Source organism: Plecotus auritus (assembly GCF_963455305.1).
Source record: "Plecotus auritus genome assembly, chromosome: 8".
Taxonomy (NCBI): domain Eukaryota; kingdom Metazoa; phylum Chordata; class Mammalia; order Chiroptera; family Vespertilionidae; genus Plecotus; species Plecotus auritus.
The window spans coordinates 38,819,180-38,842,211 of NC_137782.1; the positions used below are offsets into that span (position 1 = coordinate 38,819,180).

The window sequence follows — 23,032 nt, forward strand, 5'->3', positions numbered from 1 at the left end:
AACAGGGCCAAAAATAAAAGGAGGTAATGCTTACTCCTCATACTGAACTGTCTATTCCAGATTAACAATTACATATGTAGATGTTAAAATTCAGATTTTTAATAATGCACCTATTAATTTGTATTATACCTATAATGTACTTTATAATGTGGCCAGGATGAAAAGCAGTATTGCCTCCATATGCAAACATGGCTGCATTTGAGCTCTTTTTTTCATTTTAACAATGGTGATTAATATATATAAGAAATATTGTACTAAGGAAAGTGCTGGAAGAGGATAAAACAATGTCATTTCTTTTGGACTAAAAGATAGAGACTAATTTTTTCTTAGTGACTATTTAAATTTTAGAACTACAACTACCAATAAACAAACATTGTAACTGAAAATAATAGTGTACACAAAAGTTTGAAATTCTCAAAAAAAGAGCCTATTTATAGACGTTTTCTTTTCCTTTCCTTAAAAAGAAGCTTTATATAAGTTTTCTTAGGAATGCAAATAGTGTATATAGCAGAAAAGATTGCTGTAGAACTGACAGGAGAAATGTCCCTAGACATTTTTAAGTCAACCTGTTAACTTATTATATTGTTTAAGAATACACTGGTGTCATGTCCATAATGCTGAATCATTAAAAGTTCATGTATACTGACAGCTACATGTAAAAAAGTAAATAGCATATAGCCACGTAAGACAGAAGTATAGAATATTTATAAAAGATTGTCTAGAAATTTACATTGTCAGTAGGCTCACTCTCAACAATGTTGGCTAAAATGATAATGTACTACCTATAAAATTAAAAATAAAGTCAAATAATTTGGTTTTGATAGCGATCACTAGTGATCACTATTAGTGAATCTGACAGAAACTTTTGCATTGTCTTATTGCATCTGACAATGCTAAGTCCTTTCTGAATATTTCCTTTCTCAGCTTCTATTCTCTTGACCTCTCTGGATAGTCTTTAGTTTCCTTTTAGGCCTCTCTTAAAGAACCTTATCCACTCACAAGATGGTGTTCTCAGAGTTCTATCTTCCTATGTACTAGCATTCTTCTTTGGTTTCCATCACGATATTACTGTATACTGATTTTTACTGAATCTACATTGCAAAGCCAGATTGTCCAGATCCATATAGCAATAGCCTATTAGACACTTTCACGTGGATGCCCAATGAACACAACAGGTTCAGCAGACCATCCCCATTCCTGACTGGTGACTTTCATTTCCAAGTGAGTGGTATTACTGCTTGTTCAACCACCCAAGCCAGACACTGTGACTATTCCCCATTCTTTCACCAGGTCTTTTTCACTCCTATCTAGTCAGAATCTACCCACTTCTTTGAATCTCCACTTGCATTATCCAAATTCAGCTTGTAATTCCTCACCACATTACTGCCACAGATCCTTATCTCTTTTGTTCCTTTCCAATCCATTTTTCACATTACCAAAACTGAGATTTTTCTGAATTGTGGTCACATCTATTTAAAAATTTTAAAGGCTTCTTAGAGTTTTCAGGATAAAGTCCAAACAACTTCTAAACATGAAAAGGATCTTTACTGTCTGGTCCATGCCTTATCTCTTGAGTGTCATCTATTGCTGTGCCCCTGTACCTTGCTGTTAAGCACCAGCCACATGAAATGCTTAGGACACCAGAGTGCATCATGCTATACTCTCTGTGGTATTCCCATAAACTCCTTTGTTTGCTGACTCCCCGCTACCCTTGCCATGCTAACTGTTCCTTAAACTTTCCATTTCAGTTCAGGTGCTATCTTTTCAAGGAAGCCTTTCTAAAAACCACCTTATCCATCTCCCCACACTGTACACACTAAATCTGGGTTAGGTATAATATATGCTTACTCAGTTACTTATGTAAATACCTATTAAAGATCTGATCTCATGGTAGAAAATATCAACCAGATTAGAAGTTTCTTGAGGGGAGAATACATGTCCTTTTATCTTTATTTCCTCTAGGTCCAGCATGATGAGTGGTACATAGTAGATGTTAAATAAATGTTTATTTGAATAGTGAATAGGTAAATTAAGAGGTGACTCTTATCCTCTTCTAGAATGAAAGGCAGGGGATTTAAGAAAATTATTTTCATAGCCTGAGAAACCTTTTTGCTTATTTTTTGATTCACTGTTTGACAATAAAGGCTACCTTAATTTGACTGACAAAAATTGGCATGTTACTGAATTGACATAAAGGGATGAGTGTATTTTAGTAAAATGTCAATGCTAAAAAATGTTACCTCTTTAGCCAACTTATTCTACACTAGTGGCCCAGTGCATGAATTCATGCACATTGAAAGGAAATTAATTAGAAGAAATATTTTAATATCACTATTCACCCTTTCTCTATAATAGAAGTGTCAACCAAATGCATGATTGACAATGACAGATTGAAACACACGCATGAGATTGGTACCAGCAAGAGCTTTATATGTATAGATAAACTTGCTTAATTAGACCTGCTTTCTGATTTAGCTAAACTTTTTCCAGCCCAGTGAAGCACTCCAACTTCTCTTTTAGATAATTGTCAGCAACACAGCAGTAAATATCAACACGAAGCAGATTATTATTATAGATCACACAGGGAGAACAAAGGGTAAAATATTTAACTGCAGCAGTGTTTGACTATATTCTGCGCAGTGAGAAAAACTGAAGTCATTTACAAGGTCCACCATTTCTTACTTCTTTTCAGTCAGGTCAAGTTTCTAAAGGTTTCTAAATCTCTGTTTTCCGGCTAATGAAAAGAAAATAGGATTCCACTGAGTCTCCTATCTACCTACTCTAGGACTTCTGAGAGGATCAAATGAGGCATGGGAAAACACTTCACAGACATTTGGTTACAGCGTAAAATGTTTACACCTGGCTATAAAGCAAGATGTGTTCCTGGGCTGAAGAAACTCAAAGGAAGCTAGTTGCTAGGAGAGGAGGCCGGGCATTGCTATGTGATGTCATTACCTGGCGCCTATAGCCACCGTTTCTGGGCTGGGCTGAGTTGTGGGCTGCATTTTGCACCATGGCATCTCAGCAGCATTGGCTGTGATTTGGTGGGGTGTTGCCCCGGAGTGGTGGCAAGGTCTGTGTCCCACTTGGAGGAAGCCGAGTGTTGCTTTGTGGGCGCCAGGTCCGCAGTGCCGTTTCTCCGTAAATGGCCAGTGTGCGTCACGGCAGCTCCTGTATTGAGTGTCTGCCCCCTGGTGGTCAGTGCGCATCATAGCAACCGGTCGGACACTTAGCATACTAAGCCTTTTATATATATAGATATTCAGTTCTGAATTAGGATAGACCTTTACAAAGGCTTGCTCTGGTGAGCTACCACTCTGGAAATGCTATGACTTACCGCTTCTTTGCCTCTGGCATATTTTAACTCCTCATTCCACAACTGCTGCTGTTCATCCTCCAGGTCCTTGGTTAATTTATTAATTGTCTGCTGCAATTCATTTCTTTCATGATTTATTCTCTCAATGTCTGCAACTGAGTACTTCTGGTTATCAACAATATTCTGTAGTCGAGTATTCTCCTGTTTCATTGTTTCACATTCCAGTTCTGCAAAAAAAAAAAAAAACAACACACAAATTTGTTAAATTCCTTTAATTTCTAGAAAGAAATAATGCCATTATTTAGTAGAGTTGATTAAGGTGTTTACATTTTCAAGTTATGTACATGTATAATTTTCTCTTTTGAATAATTCTGTTTGATTCCACTTTAATAACAGTCTTAATAAACAAAGTTTTATGTGAACCTTATTTCCCTATTGCCATGCCATGTTTTTCAGAAAGTGCTAAATGAAAAATAATATGATCCCATGTATAATGATTACAACTAAGAATTGTTACAGCTAAGAGAGATAGCCTGTCAATGTTCAATTCAAATACTTTTAACATTCCTATGCGGTTCTCTATAATAAGCTTGAAAATCCATAAATTCTTCACAAACAAAAATATTTTAATAGATAAGTTTATTCTTATTCATTGATATTTTAGTGATTTCATCAGATATTAAGTAACCATAGTGATTAGGCTCTTGCTTTGTCTATTTACCAAAATTTGTAATCCAGAATGACTATATTGTACCAAGAGGATATGGGACATAGAAACAGCAAATGATTATACAAAAAGGAAGAGGAGTTATAAAATTAAAAATATTTGGGGTTATATAGAATAGTGTTTTTTAACCTTCTGTGACTCAGCTTGCAAAGAATATGAAAACATTTTTAAGCAGGCTGGGATAAATGGATGAAGATGCTCATGACCAAAGGGGCCAAGAGAGATCATCCTGAGGGCTGAGAGGATCAAGATCATGGCTTTGTTATAATCTATTTGTAGCACTGTTGCTAGAAAGCTCTGCACCTGAGCTCATAATAAATTAATGGTTGGCTTAAGTAAAATTTTATACAGGAGTCTGCACACAAAAATCTGTAACATCATCTGTAGAGTTTAAATATGTCTCACTCACTTTTGGCCATGAATGGCTTTAAATAATCAAGAAAGTTAAAGTTTAAATAATCAAGAATAAAATCATCTTAGGTTAACAGCTGTCATATTATTGTATCAAACTAAATTACTCTGGGAATTGCAAATGATTGAAGTACTTCTCTCTTACTTGGCACTTATTGGGAAAAATAATTCCCATACCAAAAAAGTAGGAAGTATCAAAATTCTCTTGATTAAACACCAATAAAGGAGATAGAATATTAATATTATAAAGTATTGATTTAACTGCATGACAAACATTGCTATAATAAGAAATTAATGGGGTAGCCCCATTAATTTAAGCTAAAAAAAAAATAAAAAAGAGAAAGAACTCATGGACATGACAACAGTATGGTGACTGCAGGAAGGAGTGGGGTGGAAGAGGTATCGAGGGATAAATGGTGATTACGGGGAAAAAAAATTAGTCCATGGTTCCTTGTCGCTATAGAGAACAAACATTAGAGATCAAATTTAAACTATTCAAAGAGCTGGTTTCGAGCAAATCTAATACACACAATCCGAATTACTTAGCCAATCACCCTAATAATTATAATCCTTGACAGATGATTAATATTTTATAGGGTAAGAGTTATATCAAATATCCTAAGGACAATCTACATAACTCCTATATGAGGCAGACACTGCCTGTAAAATACAAAAAGAATAAATTGAAGCAGGCAAAGACCTGGGAAAATAGTATAGTAGGTAACTGTTGTCCAATGGCCCTGTGATTTGTAGATAACTTCCTTTGCTTTCCTTCTGGCACTAGAGAAGTTTTGACAAATCATGTACTAGTACAATAACATTTTCAGTATTTTTATGATTAAGATCAATGTGTTTATGAAAACAAAGTTAGGGACACACAGTCTATAAACAAGGTTTTTTTAGTTGGGCTTCTGTTTCATAAGAATTATAGTACTTGCCTCTTTTCGTTGTGTTTTGTTAGCTTAAGCTGTTGAGTAGTTTAGGCGGTAGTGATGGAGGATAACATAATCATAGCACACTGAGGCTAGCAGTGATTTAAGAATCTGGCTAATTAATTACAACATGGAATACAATATACTAGTATATTTATTTATTTTTTTAAAATATATTTTATTGTTTTTTTACAGAGAGGAAGGGAGAGGGATAGAGAGCCAGAAACATTGATGAGAGAGAAACATCAATCAGCTGCCTCCTGCACACCCCCCACGGGGGATGTGCCCGCAACCAAGGTACATGCCTTTGACCGGAATCGAACCCGGGACCCCTGAGTCCGCAGGCCGACGCTCTATCCACTGAGCCAAACCAGCCAGGGCAGTATACTAGTATATTTATATGCAGGCAGCATATGCTCTTAGGTTAGGTCCCTCTTGGCTTCAGAAAGCCAGGTGCCTGAAAACATATTAGAAGGTATAGTAGGTTGAATAATGTCCACCCAAAGATATGAAGTCCCAATCCTTATAGTTTGTAAACATTACCTTATTTGGAAAAGGGGATTTTGCAGATGCAATTTAGTATTTTGAGAAGAGATTAACCTGGGTTATCTAGGTGGGCCCTAAATGCTATAAAAAATGCCCTTAAGGCCCTAAACCAGGGGTCCTCAAACTACGGCCCGCGGGCCACATGTGGCCCACCGAGGACATTTATCCGGCCGGCCGGGTGCCGCTGCCTGTCCTGCTTAGAAGCCGACTCGTCCCTGGCCTGCAGTGCGCATAGGAATTTGTTCTTAGTTTTTTTTTTAAACTATAGTCCGGCCCTCCAACGGTCTGAGGGACAGTGAACTGGCCCCCTGTTTAAAAAGTTTGAGGACCCCTGCTGAAACGGTTTGGCTCAGTGGACACACCATTGGCCTGCGGACTGAAGGGTCCTGTGTTCGATTCCGGTCAGGGGCACATGCCGGGGTTGCGGCTCAATCCCCAGTGTGGTGTGCAGGAGGCAGCCGATCAATGATTCTTTCATCATTGATATTTCTATCTCTCCCTCTCCCTTCCTCTCTGAAATCAATAAAAATATATTTTAAAAAAATGCCCTTAAGGATAGAGGCAAAGAGAAATTAACACAGACAAGGGGACAGACATACAGAGAAGGTAATGTCAGAATGGAGGCAGAGATTGCAGTGACATGGCCACAAGGACAGGAATGCTGGAAGAGGCAAGGAATGGATTCCCCTCCACCATCCTTGGAGCAAGCTGGTCCTGCCAGATTTCAAACTTCTAGCCTTTAGAACTGTGAGTGAATAAATTTCTGTTGTTTCTAGCCACTGAGTTTGTGGTAATTTGTTACAGCAATTGCAGAAAACACTGAAAACTTGAAAGCCAGCCCTGGTCGACTTGAGTCAGTGGTTATAGCATCGGCCCATTGCGGGTTTGATTCCTGATCAAAGGCACACACCTGAGTTGCAGGTTTGATCCCCAGCCCCAACTGGGGCCATGTGGGAGGCAACAAACCAATGTGTCTCTCTTACATCAATGTTTCTCTCTCTTCCTCTCCCTCCCCTTCCATTCTTTCTAAAAAAAATCAATGAAAAAAATATCCTCAGGTAAGGATTAATAAATAAACAAAAAAAACCAACACAAACAAACAAAAAACTTGGTAGCCTGCTTTAGCTATTTCCCATTAAAGGAAAAAAGATATGATGACAAAGCTGTCTCTATATGTGATAAATCCCATGCAGGTCCCCATCCCAATATGAATGTCTTTTAGTATTAGCTGTGCTTACCTATTCTAGAAATATCTTCATCAAGACCACTCAATTTCTGGTCAAGAATGGCTGAATGAGACTCCAAATTGCTCATGTATGCCTGATATTTTTGAACATCTGCTTGTAAAGAAGCTTTCAGTTTTCTCAATGTTTCTAAACGATTCTTTAAAAGAAAAGAACATTAAATTAGTTATTCTCATCAATAATAATTCCATACTTTCCTTGAAAGTAAAGCAATATTTCTTAAATTCATCATAGAGAAGGGTAAATAGAATTTTTCTTTTATTTTTAGAGGGAGTCAAGGGACTTTACTGTTATTATGTAATTAAGGTGTACTTTTCAAGAAGTCAGTTTGGGATAGAAAAAGTCAAGAGCCAGAATGAAAAAGCCAAACATTTAAAATCTGATATTTGACTAGAACAGGCTGCTTCAATAATATAATACACAAAACAAAACTAGGTATCTAAATATTATCATTTAGCTTTTAGAAAGTCCCTAAAATACATTATATTATATAAACTCTTTTATTACCATTTTCTTTCTACTAACAAAAAAAAAAAAAAAAAAAAAAAAAAAATTAGGGCTCTTATACAGTGCTTCCTAGAGGTGTAAAACATGGGGACCTGGTTCAAAATATCTTTTGGTCTTATGTAAATAGGTAAGACTCTTTCATCATATTCTGAACATCATTAGTCCAATACTGATAGATCCCAAGGGAAAACAAAGCTCCAGAGATACAAAATGTGTTTTCAGTGGAAGTTCTGTCCTATAAAAAAAATTTAGCTTTTAAAGAAGCTTATTTTGTTAATCTATTAAAAAAAATTGATAAATAGCTGGTATTCAATAAAGAGACTCAAGAGTCCAAAAGAGCAAAGTATATAAGTTTATTGAAGATAAGCATGTTTACTAACCGGTTCTTTTTCTCTTTCTTGTTCCAATCTTGCGATCTGTTCATTCAGTGCTTTGTTTTTTGCTGCTAATGATTCCAGTTTGAAAGCATCTACATTAAATAAATCCTCTGGAGACAAAAACCAACAACTTCATAAAATCTCAAATCTTTCTGGAACATTGTCCCTCAGGTTTTCACCAATGCTTTCACAAAACACTTTCAGTGAAGGACACCCACTCTCTGTCAGATAGCAAACTGTTCTCCTTTCTCCATTACACTCTCAACCTCCTTATCCTGCCTTTATTTTTCTGCGTAGCACTTAGCACCACTGACTTATAGTTGTTTATTTGATTACTGTCTCGGTCAAAAGAATGTAAGCTCATTAGGTAGGGTAGGACTTTTATCACTTGTTCATTACTGTATCCTCAGTGCCTAAATGGTTGCTGGCACACAGTAAGTATACAATAAATATTGTTTAAATAAATGAATAAAATTTATGATTAACTAATTATAAACAGAAATATCCAAGAACTAAACAGACGCTTTCTGTATTAGATCACTATGAATTTTCCTCTTTTAAAACATTTACCTTGCTCCCTTTCTCATGTGGAGAAGCTGAAATTATCCTGCTTATTCTTCAGGAGTATGAGAATATAGAGAATTGCTTTCACCTTCCATGGCAATAGTGGCAAGAAAATATTCTCCTGTTTTGATTGATTTTATTGTCTTTGGAGGAATAGCTTTCCACAAATTTATCTACTTTACCTACTACTTAGGCATTTTATATACAAGGCTATTTCAATAAAAGGAACAAAAATGTAAAATAATACCTTTGGAACATTTTAGAGTTAGATAGTAAATAGTGAATGTCACTAGGTTATAGCTGAGTGGAAAATGTTTTCTTTGGAAATATAATGGACCACTAACTATGTCACAAATACTAAAAGCAACCTTAGGTCTTTTGACTAATTGATGCTTTAATTTCTCACATAGTAAAGCAAAGATAGCACAGAAATATTATCCTTCAAGGGGAATAACACTTGCTGATTATCTTCTGTGCTCCTGGTAGTGTGTTTAATACTTTATTCACGTGGCCATCTAATCTCGAAAAACTTTAACAAAGTTTGTTAAGTTCACATAGCCAGTGAGGAGCAATGCCTCAGGTCTGACTCCAACACCAGTATTCTTTTTGCTCAACTACTACTTCTTTTCACCAAGGAAACAATGAAGATAAAAATCAGTAGGCATCCAAATGAATTTAATGTGAGTGCTTATATAAACATTGGGTATGGTAAGCTAAGCTATAAATGACCAAAAGCAAGCATGCTAGGAATGAGAACACTTACTCAGCTTTGACTGCAACTCTGCATTCATCTCCTCAAAGCTGTCGGCACCAGTCATGAAGCTCTCATAGCATTTTACGGTGTAGTCCAAAAACAACTGTTTGGGTTAAGCAAATTTAAAAACAAAACTATGATTCTCTATTTACGTTGTTTCACTTTTTAAGTGGAAGTTTAAATGTGAGTTTAAAAAAAAGTCAAGTATACTAATTAACTATATGAACTCCTATAAATGAGACACAACCCTAGGTTATATCATTAATAATGCCGCACAGATTTGGTCTGCTATGTATTTCTAATACAGGGGATGAAAAGTACACTTAAATTTGGATAAAAGTGATAAACAGTAAAAAAAAAACCATACCTTCAGAATTTGAGAAGGTCAAACAAGGAAGGTTGTTAATAAAAACAATTTAACATAAAATGCACAAACTTATTTACTAGGGATAATCTACTTTATAAAAATTTTAATGAATCATTAATCATGTAAGTCCAATTATGCTGACAAGATCTAGTTGTGAAAACCAGAATTTAATAAAGATTATAATTTCATTATTACTTCAGGCTTAAATATGGCATGATTAGTAGAGATCTAAATAATATTATATTATCATTCTTAATATTTATCCAGGAGAAAGTAACACTGTACTTTGCAGTTATGAGTTGTTTTGGTCACGGGGGATGCATACTTTGTTAGGAGGTAAGAATGACTGATCAGAATTTTCCATAGCCTAGATGACGTAAATATCCCTCAAGACAAACCAATTCCCTTTGCACTGATTCTGTGTTTACAAGCAACCTTTTCATTACTTGGCTGATATGAAAGGGGTATTCTGAATAGGCAGTATGAGTATTCCTATAACGGAAAGGTGTATCACTGATGGTAAATTAATACATTTTCAGTTTACTTTAGATAAGTCTCTTGTGAATTCCATGAGGATGAATCAGTTTCCTTTAAGCTTGGTCAAATTTGATTTTTCAGATTAAAAAAACTCAAAACACGTTTCTGGATCCACAGAGCTGAGGCTCAGAATCTGGTGAAGTTAAACAGTTGATAATTCTCTAATTAAAAATTACACTTTAGAGGAGGAAAAAATGGTGGCAGAATAGACAGACGTGTCCCGAGCCTTGTCCTGGAGCAGATAGAAAGAACAGCTGAGGGTCGCACGGGGAGAGTTTGTTGGTGAGTTGAGGGACAGCTATACTCCAGGAGACAGTGGGGGACTGCTGGACAGGGCTCCCCTGACTGGGCAGCCCCCACTGCCGCTGGGTTCCCTCCCGGAGCGACTGGCTCGGACGCGGAGACCGTGCCATCTTGAAGGGGAAAGTGGATGTTATTGAAGCCTGAAATCAACAACTATGGCACCCACCGAACAGCTGCGAACCCCAGAACACCGGTCCCCAATTGGTGAAAACACGCGGATTAAGGGGAGCTCTACACTCCACCATGGAAAGGAGAGAGAGAACTACATAACCAGACACCCGGAGAAGAGAGACCATGGGGAGACAAAGAAACAGCCCACATATGAAAGAAAAGCAGGCATCACCAGAAAAGGAAGTAAACGAAATGGAGGCAAGCAAACTGCCAGAGAAAGAATTCAGAGAAATAGATATAAGGTGGCTGAGAAGAATGGAAGAAAAATTCGACAATATGTGTAAGAATCAAGAGGAAATGAAGAACCAAGAAGAAATGAAAAATGACATCGCTGCTGTAAAGAACTCAATAGGAAGTATCAAGGGAAGACTAGAAAAAGCAGAGGACTGCATCAGTGAGCTAGAAGACAAGGTAGGAAAAAATACCCAAGTAGAGCAGCTTCTAGAAAAAAAAATTAAAAAGCAGAAGGAGCTCTAACCGGTTTGGCTCAGTGGATAGAGCGTTGGCCTGCAGACTGAAGGGTCCCAGGTTCGATTACGGTCAAGGGCATGTACCTTGGTTGCGGACACATCCCCAGTGGGGAGTGTGCGGGAGGCAGCTGATCGATGTTTCTCTCCCATCTCATCGATGTTTCTAACACTTTATCCCTCTCCCTTCCTCTCTGTAAAAAATCAATATATTAAAAAAAAAAAAAAAAAAGCAGGAGGAGAGCCTAAGGGAACTTTGGGACAACACAAAACAAAACAACATCCGCATAATAGGGGTTCCAGACGAAGAGGAAACTGAGTAAGGAATAGAAAACCTATTTGAAAAAATAATGACAGAAAAATTCCCTGATATAGGGAAGTAAAAACCACACAAATCCAAGAAGCTCACAGAGTCCCAAGCAAAATGAACCCCAAAAGACCGATGCCAAGGCACATTAAAATTAAATTGGCAAACAGCAACGACAAAGTAAGAATCTGAAAAGCGGAAGGAGAGAGACAGAAAGTTACCTACAAAGGAACCCCCATCGGACTAGCGACTGATTTCTCAACAGAAACTCATCAGGCCAGAAGGGAATGGAATGAAATATACAAAGTCATGCAAAGGAAGGGTCTGAATCCAAGAATACTGTACCCAGCAAAGCTATCAATCAAAATTGAAGGTGAAATCAGGAGCTTCACAGACAAAAAAGGACTAAGGGAATTTATTGCCACCAAACCAGCAATGCAAGAAATGCTAAAGGGTCTGCTGTAAAAAAAAAGAAATAGGAAGCGAAGAAGGAACACAGGGGTAAAGAATAAAAATGGCGACAAATAAGTACCTATCAATAGTAACTTTACATGTAAATGGATTAAATGCCCCAATCAAAAGTCATAGGGTAATGGATTGGATAAGAAAACACGACCCATATATCTGCTGTCTACAAGAAACCCACCTCAGAAAAAAAGACGCACACAGACTGAGGGTGAAGGGATGGAAAAAGGTTTTTCAGGCGAATGGAAATGAAAAAAAAAGCTGGGGTAGCAATACTTATATCTGACAAATTAGATCTCAAAGTGAAGGACATAACAAGAGATAAGGAAGGCCACTTCATAATACTAAAGGGAGCAATCCAACAAGCAGAAATAACTCTGGTAAACATATATGCACTCAATACAGGAGTACCCAAATACATAAAAAAAACTCCTGGAGGATATCAAGGGAGGGATTGACAGCAATAAAATCATAGGAGACTTTAATACCCCAGTATCACCATTGGACAAATCCTCTAAACAAGAAATCAGCAAAGAAACATCAATCCTAAATGACTCACGAGACCAGATGGAATTAATTGACATCTTCATAACATTTCACCCCAAAGCCAAAGAATATTCATTCTTCTCAAGTGGACAAGGGTCATTTTCAAAGATAGACCATATGTTGGGTCATAGGCAAAGTCTCTTCAAATTCAAGAAGACAGAAATCATATCAAGCATCTTCTTAGATTACAATGGCATAAAACTGGAAATCAACTACAATAAAAACAATCCAAAAAAATCAAACACATGGAGACTAAACAGCATGCTATTAAACAATGACTGGGTTACCAGAGAGATCAAAGAAGAAATAAAAAACATCATGGCAACAACTGACAATGAAAACACAAAAATCCAAAATCTATGGGACACAGCGAAAGCAGTCTTGAGAGGGAAGTTCATAGTTCTACAAGCCTACTGCAAAAAAAACAAAAAACAGTGGTAATAAATTACCTAACCCTACAACTCAGAGTCAGAAAGAGAACAACAAGAAACGCAGAGTGTAAGCAGAAGGAAGGAAATAATAAAGATCAGAGCGGAGATAAACGACATTGAGACCAAAAAAAACAATACAAAAGATCAACAAAACCAAGAGCTGGTTCTTTGAAAGGATAAACAAGATTGATGAACCTCTAGCCAGGCTCACCAAGAAGCAAAGAGAGAGGACCCAAGTAAACAAAATCAGAAATGAAAGAGGAGAAATAACAACAGACCCCACAGAAATACAAAGGATTGTTAAAAAATACTATGAACAACTCTATTCCAACAAACTGGACAACCGGGAGGAAATGGACATATTCCTAGAAAAATATAACCTTCCAAAACTCAATCAGGAAGAATCTAAACATCTCAATAGGCCAATAACTATGGAAGAAATTGAAGCAGTCATCAAAAAGCTTCCAGCAATCAAAAGCCTGGGGCCAGACGGCTTCACAGGGGAGTTTTACCAAACATTCAAGGAAGAACTAAAACCTATCCTCCTCAGACTATTCCAGAAAATTCAAGAGGAAGGAACACTTCTAAGCTCCTTCTATGAAGCCAGTATCACACCTAATACCAAAACCAGATAAAGACAACACAATGAAAGAGAATTACAGGCCAATATCCCTCATGAACATAGATGCCAAAATCCTCAACAAACTTCTAGCACATCAGATCCAGCAGTACATCATAAAGATCATACACCATGACCAAGTAGAATTTATCCCAGGAATGCAAGGATGGTACAATATCCACAAATCAATAAATGTGATACATCACATAAACAAGTTGAGAGATAAAAATCACATAGTCATATCAATTGATGCAGAAAAAGCATTTGACAAAATCCAACACCCTTTCTTGATAAAAACTCTCAACAAGGTTGGGATAGAAGGATCATACCACAACATAATAAAAGCCATGTATGATAAACCCACAGCTAACATCATACTCAATGGGCAAAAACTAAAACCATTTCTCCTAAGAACAGGAACAAGACAGGGATGCCCACTCTCACCACTTCTGTTCGACATAGTACTGGAAGTATTAGCCATTGCAATTAGACAAGAAGAAGAAATAAAAGCCATCCAAATTGGAAAAGAAGAAGTAAAGCTGTCCTTATTTGCAGATGACATGATATTGTACATAAAAAACCCAAAAGACTCCATCAAAAAACTAATAGACTTAATAAATGAATTCAGCAATGTAGCAGGACACAAAATTAATGCCAACAAATCTATGGCATTTCTATACACCAATAGTGAACTTATAGAAAGAGACTAAAAAAGCAATCCTGTTACCATCGCACCAAAAAAATTAAGATACCTATGAATAAACTTAACTAAGGAGGTAAAAGACCTATACACGGAAAACTACAGGACACTGAAAAAAGAGATAGAGGAAGATGTAAACAGATGGAAGAACATACCATGTTCATGGATTGGTAGAATCAACATCATTAAAATGTCCATACTACCCAAAGCAATATATAGATTCAATGCACTCCCCATTAAAATACCAACGGCATATCTCACAGACCTAAAATACCAACGGCATAACTGAAAGAACTCTCCAAAAATTCATCTGGAATTAAAAAAAAGACCCTGAATAACCAAAGCAATCCTGAGAAAGAAGAACAAAGTAGGTGGTATCTCAATACCAGATTTCAAGGGGTACTACAAAGCCACTGTTCTCAAAACAGCCTGGTATTGGCACAAGAACAGACATATAGACCAATGGAATAGAATAGAGAATCCAGATATCGACCCAAACCATTCTGTTCAATTAAAATTTGACAAAGGAGGCATGAATATACAATGGAGTCAAGACAGTCTCTTCAATAAATGGTGTTGGGAAAATTGGACAGATACATGCAAAAGAATGAAACTAGACCACCAACTTACATCATACACAAAAATTAACTCAAAATAGATACAGGAAATAAACATAAGACGGGAAACCATAAAAATACTAGAGGAATCCACAGGCAGAGAAATCTCAGACATATGCCGAAGCAATTTCTTCACCGATACTGCTCCTAGGGCAATGGAAGCCAAAGAGAAAATAAAAAAAACGGGACTACATCAAAATAAAAAGCTTTTGCACAGCAAAAGAAACCATCAACAAAACAAAAAGAAAGCCCACTCTATGGGAGAACATATTTGCAAATGTTATCACTAATAAAGGTTTAATCTCTAACATCTATAGGCAGCTTATACAACTTAATAAAAGGAAGATAAATGATTCAATAAAAAAATGGGCAACGGACCTAAATAGAATCTTTTTGAAAGAAGACAGAAGGAAGGCTAAGAGACATATGAAAACATGCTCAAAGTCACTAATTATCCGAGAGATGCAAATCAAAATGACAATGCGGTACCATCTCACACCTGTCAGAATGGCAACCATCAACAAATCAACAAATGACAAGTGCTGGTGAGGATGCGGAGAAAAAGGAACCCTTGTGCACTGCTGGTGGGAATGCAGACTGGTGCAGCCACTGTGGAGAACAGTATGGACTTTCCTCATAAAACTAAAAATGGAGCTCCCATTTGACCCAGTAATCCCACTTCTAGGATTATATCCCAAGAAACTAGAAACACCAATCAGAAAGGATATATGCACCCCTATGTTCATAGCAGCACAATTCACCATAGCTAAGATTTGGAAACCACCTAAATGCCCATCAACAAATGAGTGGATTAGAAAACTATGGTACATCTACAAAATGGAATACTACGCTGCTATAAAAAAAGAAGGAATTCTTACCATTTGCAGCAGCATGGATGGACCTGGAGAGCATTATGTTAAGTGAAATAAGCCAGGCAATGAAAGAAAAATACTACATGGTCTCACTCATTTATGGAAAATAAATAACATTATAACCTGATGAATAAAAAGATAGATACAGAGGCAGTAAAGCACCGAACAGACTGTCAAATTACAGCGGGAAGGCTGGGGAGTGTTGGGGAGGGAGGGAAATAGATCAAGCAAAGGACTTGTATGCATGCATATAAGCACACCAATGGACACAAGACACTGAGGGGGTGGGATGAGGGTAGGTGACGGGGTAGGGGAGGCTGGGGGAAGGTCAATGGGGAAAAAAAAAGGAGATATATGTACTAATATATGTAATATTTTAAACAGTAAAAGAATATTAAAAAAATTGTACTTTATAGTTACAAAAGTGCTTCTCTATATATTGTCATCTGAAATAATAGTTAAAATAGCAGAGTAACTGTTACTGATTTAACCTTTTAAAATAAATGTAAAGAAATTAATATTTAATAAGTGTTGAACTTATAATTGGGTGAAATCTGAGGTACAAATAAATCTAGTCCAGTACACATATACAACTTGAGAGAATTTTCTTTCTAGCTGCTTCTGCATAGTTGAAGTAGTACAGAGGCATAATTATTCCTTGTTAAAAAAAAGGCAATATCGTGTCAATAAGTTGATACATCACTGAACTGTTTCATAGGTAGTAATAAAAGATGGGTCTGAAGTTATTTCCACTTCCTTTTTTTCGAAAAATGCTCCAAAAAGTGAAGCTAAGAATGAGAGCAGATAATCCTAGCTAATAAAAGAGTAATATGCAAATTGACCGTACCTCTGCTACACCCACAGGCCACGCCTACACGTCATGTCCACCAGCCAATCAGAAGCGAATATGCAAATAAACCTAACCAAGATGGCTATGACCACAGAGAGCCGGAGGGATGCTTAAGTTTCCCTTGCCGGCCCAGGCCTCCACTCAAGGCTACAAAGTTTCAATGATAGAAGATACAGAAATCCAAACAGAAATGGCAGCAGCCACAGAGCTGGAAAGAGCAGGAGGATAGGGTTGCTCGCGGCGATGGAGGAAGCCAAGCTTCTGCAGCCCTGGCCGGTCCAGGCCTCTGCTTAAGGCTACAAAGTTTCAATTATAGAAGATACATAAATCCCAACAGAAATGGCTGCCGCCTCGGAGCAAGTAGAAGGCTTGGCTCCGCCCCAGGCTACAAAGTTTCAATTGTAGAAGATAAATAAACCCCAGATACCAGGGCCTCCGCTTGGGTCGCCAGGGGGCGTGGCCGGCCTGCAAACCACCACAGGCCCCTCGCCCAGGCCACCCCATGCCCCAAGGGAACCCCCACCCTGACCTGGGACACCTCTTCAGGGCAAACCAGCTGGCCCCCACCCGTGCACCAGGCTTCTATCCTATCCAATAAAAGAGTAATATGCAGATTGACCATCACTCCAACACACAAGATGGCTGCCTTCATGTGGTCAAAGATCCTGCCCCCATGTGGACACAAGATGGCCACCACAAGATGGCCAGCAAGGGAGGACAGTTGGGAGGGACCAGGCCTGCAAGGGAGGGCAGTTGTGGGCGATCAGGCCAGCAGGGGAGGGCAGTTGGGAGGGACCAGACCTACAAGAGAGGGCAGTTGGGGGCGATGAAGCCTGCAGGGGAGGCCAGTTAGGAGTGACCAAGCAGGCAGAGAAGGGAAGTTGGGGGCGACCAGGCCTGCAGGGAAAGGTAGTTGGGAGGGACCCAGGCCTGCAGGGGAGAGCAGTTGGAGGTGACCAGGCCTGCAGGGGAGGGCAGTTAGGGGAAAACAGGCTGGCAGGCGAGCAGTTAGGCATCAATCAGGCTGGCAGGGGAGTGGTTAGGGGGTGATCAGGCTGGCAGGCAGAAACGGTTAGGGGCAATCAGGAAGGCAGGCAGGCGAGCAGTTGGGAGCCAGCAGTCCCAGATTGGAGAGGGTGCAGGCTGGGCTGAGGGATACCCCCCACCATGCACGAATTTCGTGCACTGGGCCTCTAGTATATATATATATTTTTTAGGAACCTGTATGGTGATAGGTGTTTTACATATGGGAAGGGACATTAATGTTTAATGTCAACATTATAAATTTATTCCTTACAGTTGTTTGCTCATTAGGACATATGAATTTGTTTGTTTTAGGAAATAGGGTGGGGCTAGTTATTCTGGGCTCCAATAGAGTGTGGTTTGAGAACCAATTTAGACTGTTTACTTTTGGAAGTGGTAAATCTGATGTAAGTGGCAATATGCCTAACTGAAAAGTCAAACACAAAAGAAACAAACAACAACCCCACATGCAATATTTGAATACTCAATCTATTATGCTTTGTATTGACAAAGAATTATATTAAAATAATGCTGCCTTATTCTCTCCTATCTCTTGGTTCTAAGAGAGGAAATGAAATGTTATTATGTATACATTAACAACAACATGTCATGATTTAATTCCAATTACCTTGTATTTTTAATTTACTTAGTTAACATTTTCAAATGTCTGTGCCTAGTAAATTTCAGGAAGTTACAATATAACTCCAAGAGTAAATCCATTGAATAATATTTTAAAAAAATTAAATTTATAAGTTTTTCAGGAAGTAAAAAGACAAGCTCTACAAAAGAACATATTAATTTCAAGGTACACATTTATTTAATAATATCATAGTTTTATAGCTGATTACTATAAAATAAAGTTTATAGTAATCAGAGGTACCTTATTATACATGATTCCATCTTCAGTTTCTTCTCCCCAAGGCTGGCCATCATCAAATAAAGGTGAGCTGTCTTTCATGGCAGTATGTAACTAATCAGTACACAAGCAACATATTAAGTTTATGAGAAAAACACACAGCTCTCATGTTGTGTCAATTGTTTTTAGTGTCATTTTTTGATGCATTTACATTGCTCATGCTTGACAGTCTCTTCAGAGATTATTTTATTGAGCCTTAAATTATAATCCTTTAGATATTTTAGTAACTAATTCCCATAGGATTAAACAAGAATGGGTTCCATATTTAGTTCTATTCTACAGAAAAAAATACGCTGATCTTTACACTATTAACCCATTGAAAGCATATATAAACATTTTAAAAAATATATTTTTATTGATTTCAGAGAGGCAGGGAAAGGGAGAGAGAGTTTCTTAGAAACATCAATGATGAGAGAGAATCATTGGTCGGCTGCCTCCTGCATGCCCCCTACTGGGGATCGAGCCTGAATCTGGGCTTGTGCCCCTGACTGGAATAGAACTCAGGATCCTTCAGTCGGCAGGCCAACGCTCTATCCACTGACCCAAACCAGCTAGGGCATACAAACATTTTAATGCAACTCTGAGAATCCTAAACATAAAAAGTGAACCAATAATAATTATTTCTCTTTTATATGAACTCAATTTGGGTGTTCAAATGTTAACTACTGACTCCTCCAATATGTATAAATAGGAAATTTAGATTGAATTTTACAATATAAAATCTTCAAAAGTACAATTGTTTAAGCTTAAAAATTATTACAGATAGTAATTTGTAGCAAAACTTTCAGATGTTTATACTTTACTAGGGGCCCAAGCACAAATTCATGCACCTTGAAAGGAACTGTATCGACCCATGAATCAGGAGGTCATGGTTTGATTCCAGTCAAGTCACATGCCAGGGCTATGGGCTCAATTCCCAGTAGGCCCGTGGTTGGTAAACTGCGGCTCGCGAGCCACATGCGGCTTTTTGGCCCCTTGAGTGTGGCTCTTCCAGAAAATACCATGGCCTGGGCGAGTCTATTTTGAAGAAGTGGTGTTAGAAGAAGTTTAAGTTTAAAAAATTTGGCTCTCAAAAGAAATTTCAATCGTTGTACTGTTGATATTTGGCTCTGTTGACTAATGAGTTTGCCAACCACTGCAGTAGGCGCATGCAGAAGGCAGCCAATCAATGATGCTTCTCATCATTGATATTTCTCTCTCCCTTCCTCTCTATCAAATCAATAAAAATGTATTAAAATATATATAACCCTTTAAAATGAAAAAAAAAAAAAGAAAATTTAAATGAAATTGCTATTAAAATGTAAAGATATAAATGTATATCTAGTATAATGAACATTAAGCTTCTAAGAAAAGGGCTATGCATTAGGAGTAAAAAGAAGAATGTGGTTTCTACTGAAAATATTTCGTTAAATTTCCTTACCCTAGGGCTCAATACAGGATTCCTGAATGGGGAGTCTCTCACTGATTTTTTTTTTTTTTTTTTTATATTTTATTGATATTTTACAGAGAGGAAGGGAGAGGGATAGAGAGCTAGAAACATCGATGAGAGAGAAACATCGATCAGCTGCTTCCTGCACACCTCCCACTGGGGATGTGCCCGCAACCAAGGTACATGCCCTTGATCGGAATCGAACCCGGGACCCTTCAGTCCGCAGGCCGACGCTCTATCCACTGAGCCAAACCGGTTTCGGCACTCACTGATTCTTAAATTGCTATAATGTTGAGTTTCACTACCTCAAGCAAACCAAGACAGGAAGGAGATTTCAACTTCTATAATAGACTTAGAGTTATCTTAGGAGCTCACTTGTCAATAGAAGCCACAATAGGTATTCCATGACCTCCTGTAATCAATGTGGAAATGTTATCTCCAAACACATGACAGCTGCTTAGACAAAAAAGGGTAAAGAGTTCTAGCGACAATAGGGTTATTTGGTGGGGAGAGCAGAGAGATAGTTACCCAATGTCCATAGGTATCACTGAGGAAAAACAAATTGATATATAAATCCTATATATAAAGTTCAATAAAACTTGAGTTGTATTAAACGACTATGGTACTGGATTTCTACTCCAATTGGGGGTATTGGATGTACTAGAATGACTACTGGGTCAAAATCCATCCACCCAGTGCCTGACTACATTTAGTTAAGAGCCAGCTGATGGGCAAAAGAATGCTGGGGGGACAATATTGGTTTTAAGGATTCTAGCACTAAGTAGGGCAGGAAACTAAGAAGTTATAAAAAGAAACTGCACAAGACTAGATAAAAATTCACACCTCTGAACAGTTGAAATACAACATATAAATCAAGAGGAGAAAAAGGGAAAAATACTTGCATCCTACACCTAAGAACTAATTTCTCCAACTTGATTATTTTTTATGTACAAAACTAGAGGCCTGGTGCATGAAAATTTGTGCACTTGGCGGGGGTTGGGGGGGACGGACGGGCCTGTGCCCTCTCGCACTCTGGGACCCCTTGGGGGATGTCCGACTGATGGCTTAGGCCCGCTCCCTGGGCGATCGGGCTGGCAGTTGGACATCCCGCTGGCAGCCCAGGAGCCCTTGGGGGAGCCCTAAGGGGAGTAGGCCTAAGCCGTTAGTTGAACATCCTTAGCACTGCCGCGGAGGTGGGAGAAGCTCCTGCCACTGCCACTGCGCTGGCCAGCCATGAGCTGGCTTCTGGCTGAGCAGCACTCCCTCTGTGGAAGTGCACTGACCACCAGGGGGGAGCTCCTGTGTTGAGTATCTGTCCCCTGGTGGTCAGTGCGCATCATAGCGACCAGTCGTTCCCGGTTATTCCACCATTAGAGTCTATTTGCATATTACTCTTTTATTATTCTAAGTAAGAAAAAAAAGGCAAAAGACACAAATAGGCAGTAATAATGTGAAAAATGTTCAAGTTTAAAAACAAAAAATGCAAATATGAAAATTATCTATCATGTCAATTATTGAAAACATTGATAAGCTTAATATATAAATTCAATAAAAAAGGGTTCAAATTAATAGCAGGAGCAAATAGTAAAGTATAAAATAGACCAAAAACATGCATAAATAAATTATGACAAACCATATAAAACATAATAGCCTATATAATAAAGAGGTAATATGCAAATTGACCATCACTCCAACACACAAGATGGCTGCCCCCATGTGGACACAAGATGGCCACCACAAGATGGCCAGCAGGGCAGGGCAGTTGGGAGGGACCAGGCCTGAAAGGGAGGGCAGTTAGGGGTGACTGGACTGCCAGAGGAGGGCAGTTGGGGCAACCACGCCCGCAGGGGAGGACAGTTGGGGGGGACCAGACCTGCAGGGGAGGGCAGTTGGGAGGGACAAGGCCTACAGGGGAGGGAAGTTAGGGGTGACCAGGATAGCAGGGGAGGGCAGTTAGGGGCGACCAGGCTGGCAAGGGAGGGCAGTTAGGGGTGATCAGGCTGGCAGCCAGAAGCGGTTAGGGGCAATCAGGTTGGCAGGCAGGCGAGCAGTTGGGAGCCAGAAGTCCCAGATTGCGAGAAGGATGTCCAACTGTGAGTTTAGGCCCGATCCCTGTAAACCGGCAGTCAGATATCCCCCGAGGGGTCCCAGATTGGAGAGGGTGCAGGCTGGGCTGAGGGACATGAGGGACACCCCCTACCCCCGTGCATGTATTTCGTGCACCGGGCCTCTAGTCACTTTAATAATATATATATATATATATATATATATATTAAAACAAGCTATTTTTCACCTTCCTAATGGGTAAAGATCTTAAAGCACGAATGCCTATGGTATGGGAAAATTGGTATGTTGATACATTGTTGAGGACCTTTAAACTGGTGCAAGTTTTCTGAAGGCAAATTTGTCAATATGCATAAAAAGTTTAAAAACTATACATAATTTTCACAGTAAAAATGAAACTTTAAAACTGTATCTCAAGGAAATATTTTAAGTTGTCTTTGAGTTGTGGGTATATCACTTTCTGTGTATGTTTTTTGTATTTTTCCAAACTTTTTGCAATAAATGTGGATTTTAATTTAAAAAGAGAAATAAATAAATAAATGCTATGGGGGAAATAATTTCCTACTTACTTTTTTTGAGCTGTAAAAGCTCATGCAAACAAAGACTCTCCTTGCAAATGTGGTACTTCCTATTCCTCACCTCTGGAATCATGTATTAATAGTGTGAAGAATTTAAAATCAAGCATTTGAAAAATGAAAACTGATGCAGACTTTAAGATAACTGACAAAAGCAAGATTAGGAGAGAAAAAGAAATACCTTGAGGGAAAAAAATTTTCTATGTATACATTTTATAACGAGAAATCAAATACCTTAATGCAGTCGATTAGCCAAACCAAGGCTGCCACAATGTGAGGCCATGTGTGAGGGGCCCCTACTGTATACATGGAGCTTTTGGATAATGCAAAAGGATACCTATGAAAAATCAGAAAAAATAAACTAACTTAATAAGTTAATTTTATAAAAATGTCTA

At 38.3% G+C, this 23,032-nt stretch overlaps 1 protein-coding gene across 1 annotated transcript in view; it reads right to left on the bottom strand.

The window, feature by feature from the left end:
* Window positions 1-23,032, bottom strand: part of NDC80 (NDC80 kinetochore complex component) — a 54,172-nt gene that overhangs the window by 23,923 nt on the left and 7,217 nt on the right. Inside the window, exons 6-11 of the mRNA XM_080685535.1 lie at window positions 22,872-22,974; window positions 18,534-18,623; window positions 9,388-9,481; window positions 8,064-8,170; window positions 7,171-7,315; window positions 3,338-3,543 (exon numbers count right to left, since the gene is read on the bottom strand). Of these exons, the coding sequence (XP_080541661.1) occupies window positions 3,338-3,543; window positions 7,171-7,315; window positions 8,064-8,170; window positions 9,388-9,481; window positions 18,534-18,623; window positions 22,872-22,974 (745 nt within the window). The remainder of the gene's footprint in view (window positions 1-3,337; window positions 3,544-7,170; window positions 7,316-8,063; window positions 8,171-9,387; window positions 9,482-18,533; window positions 18,624-22,871; window positions 22,975-23,032) is intronic.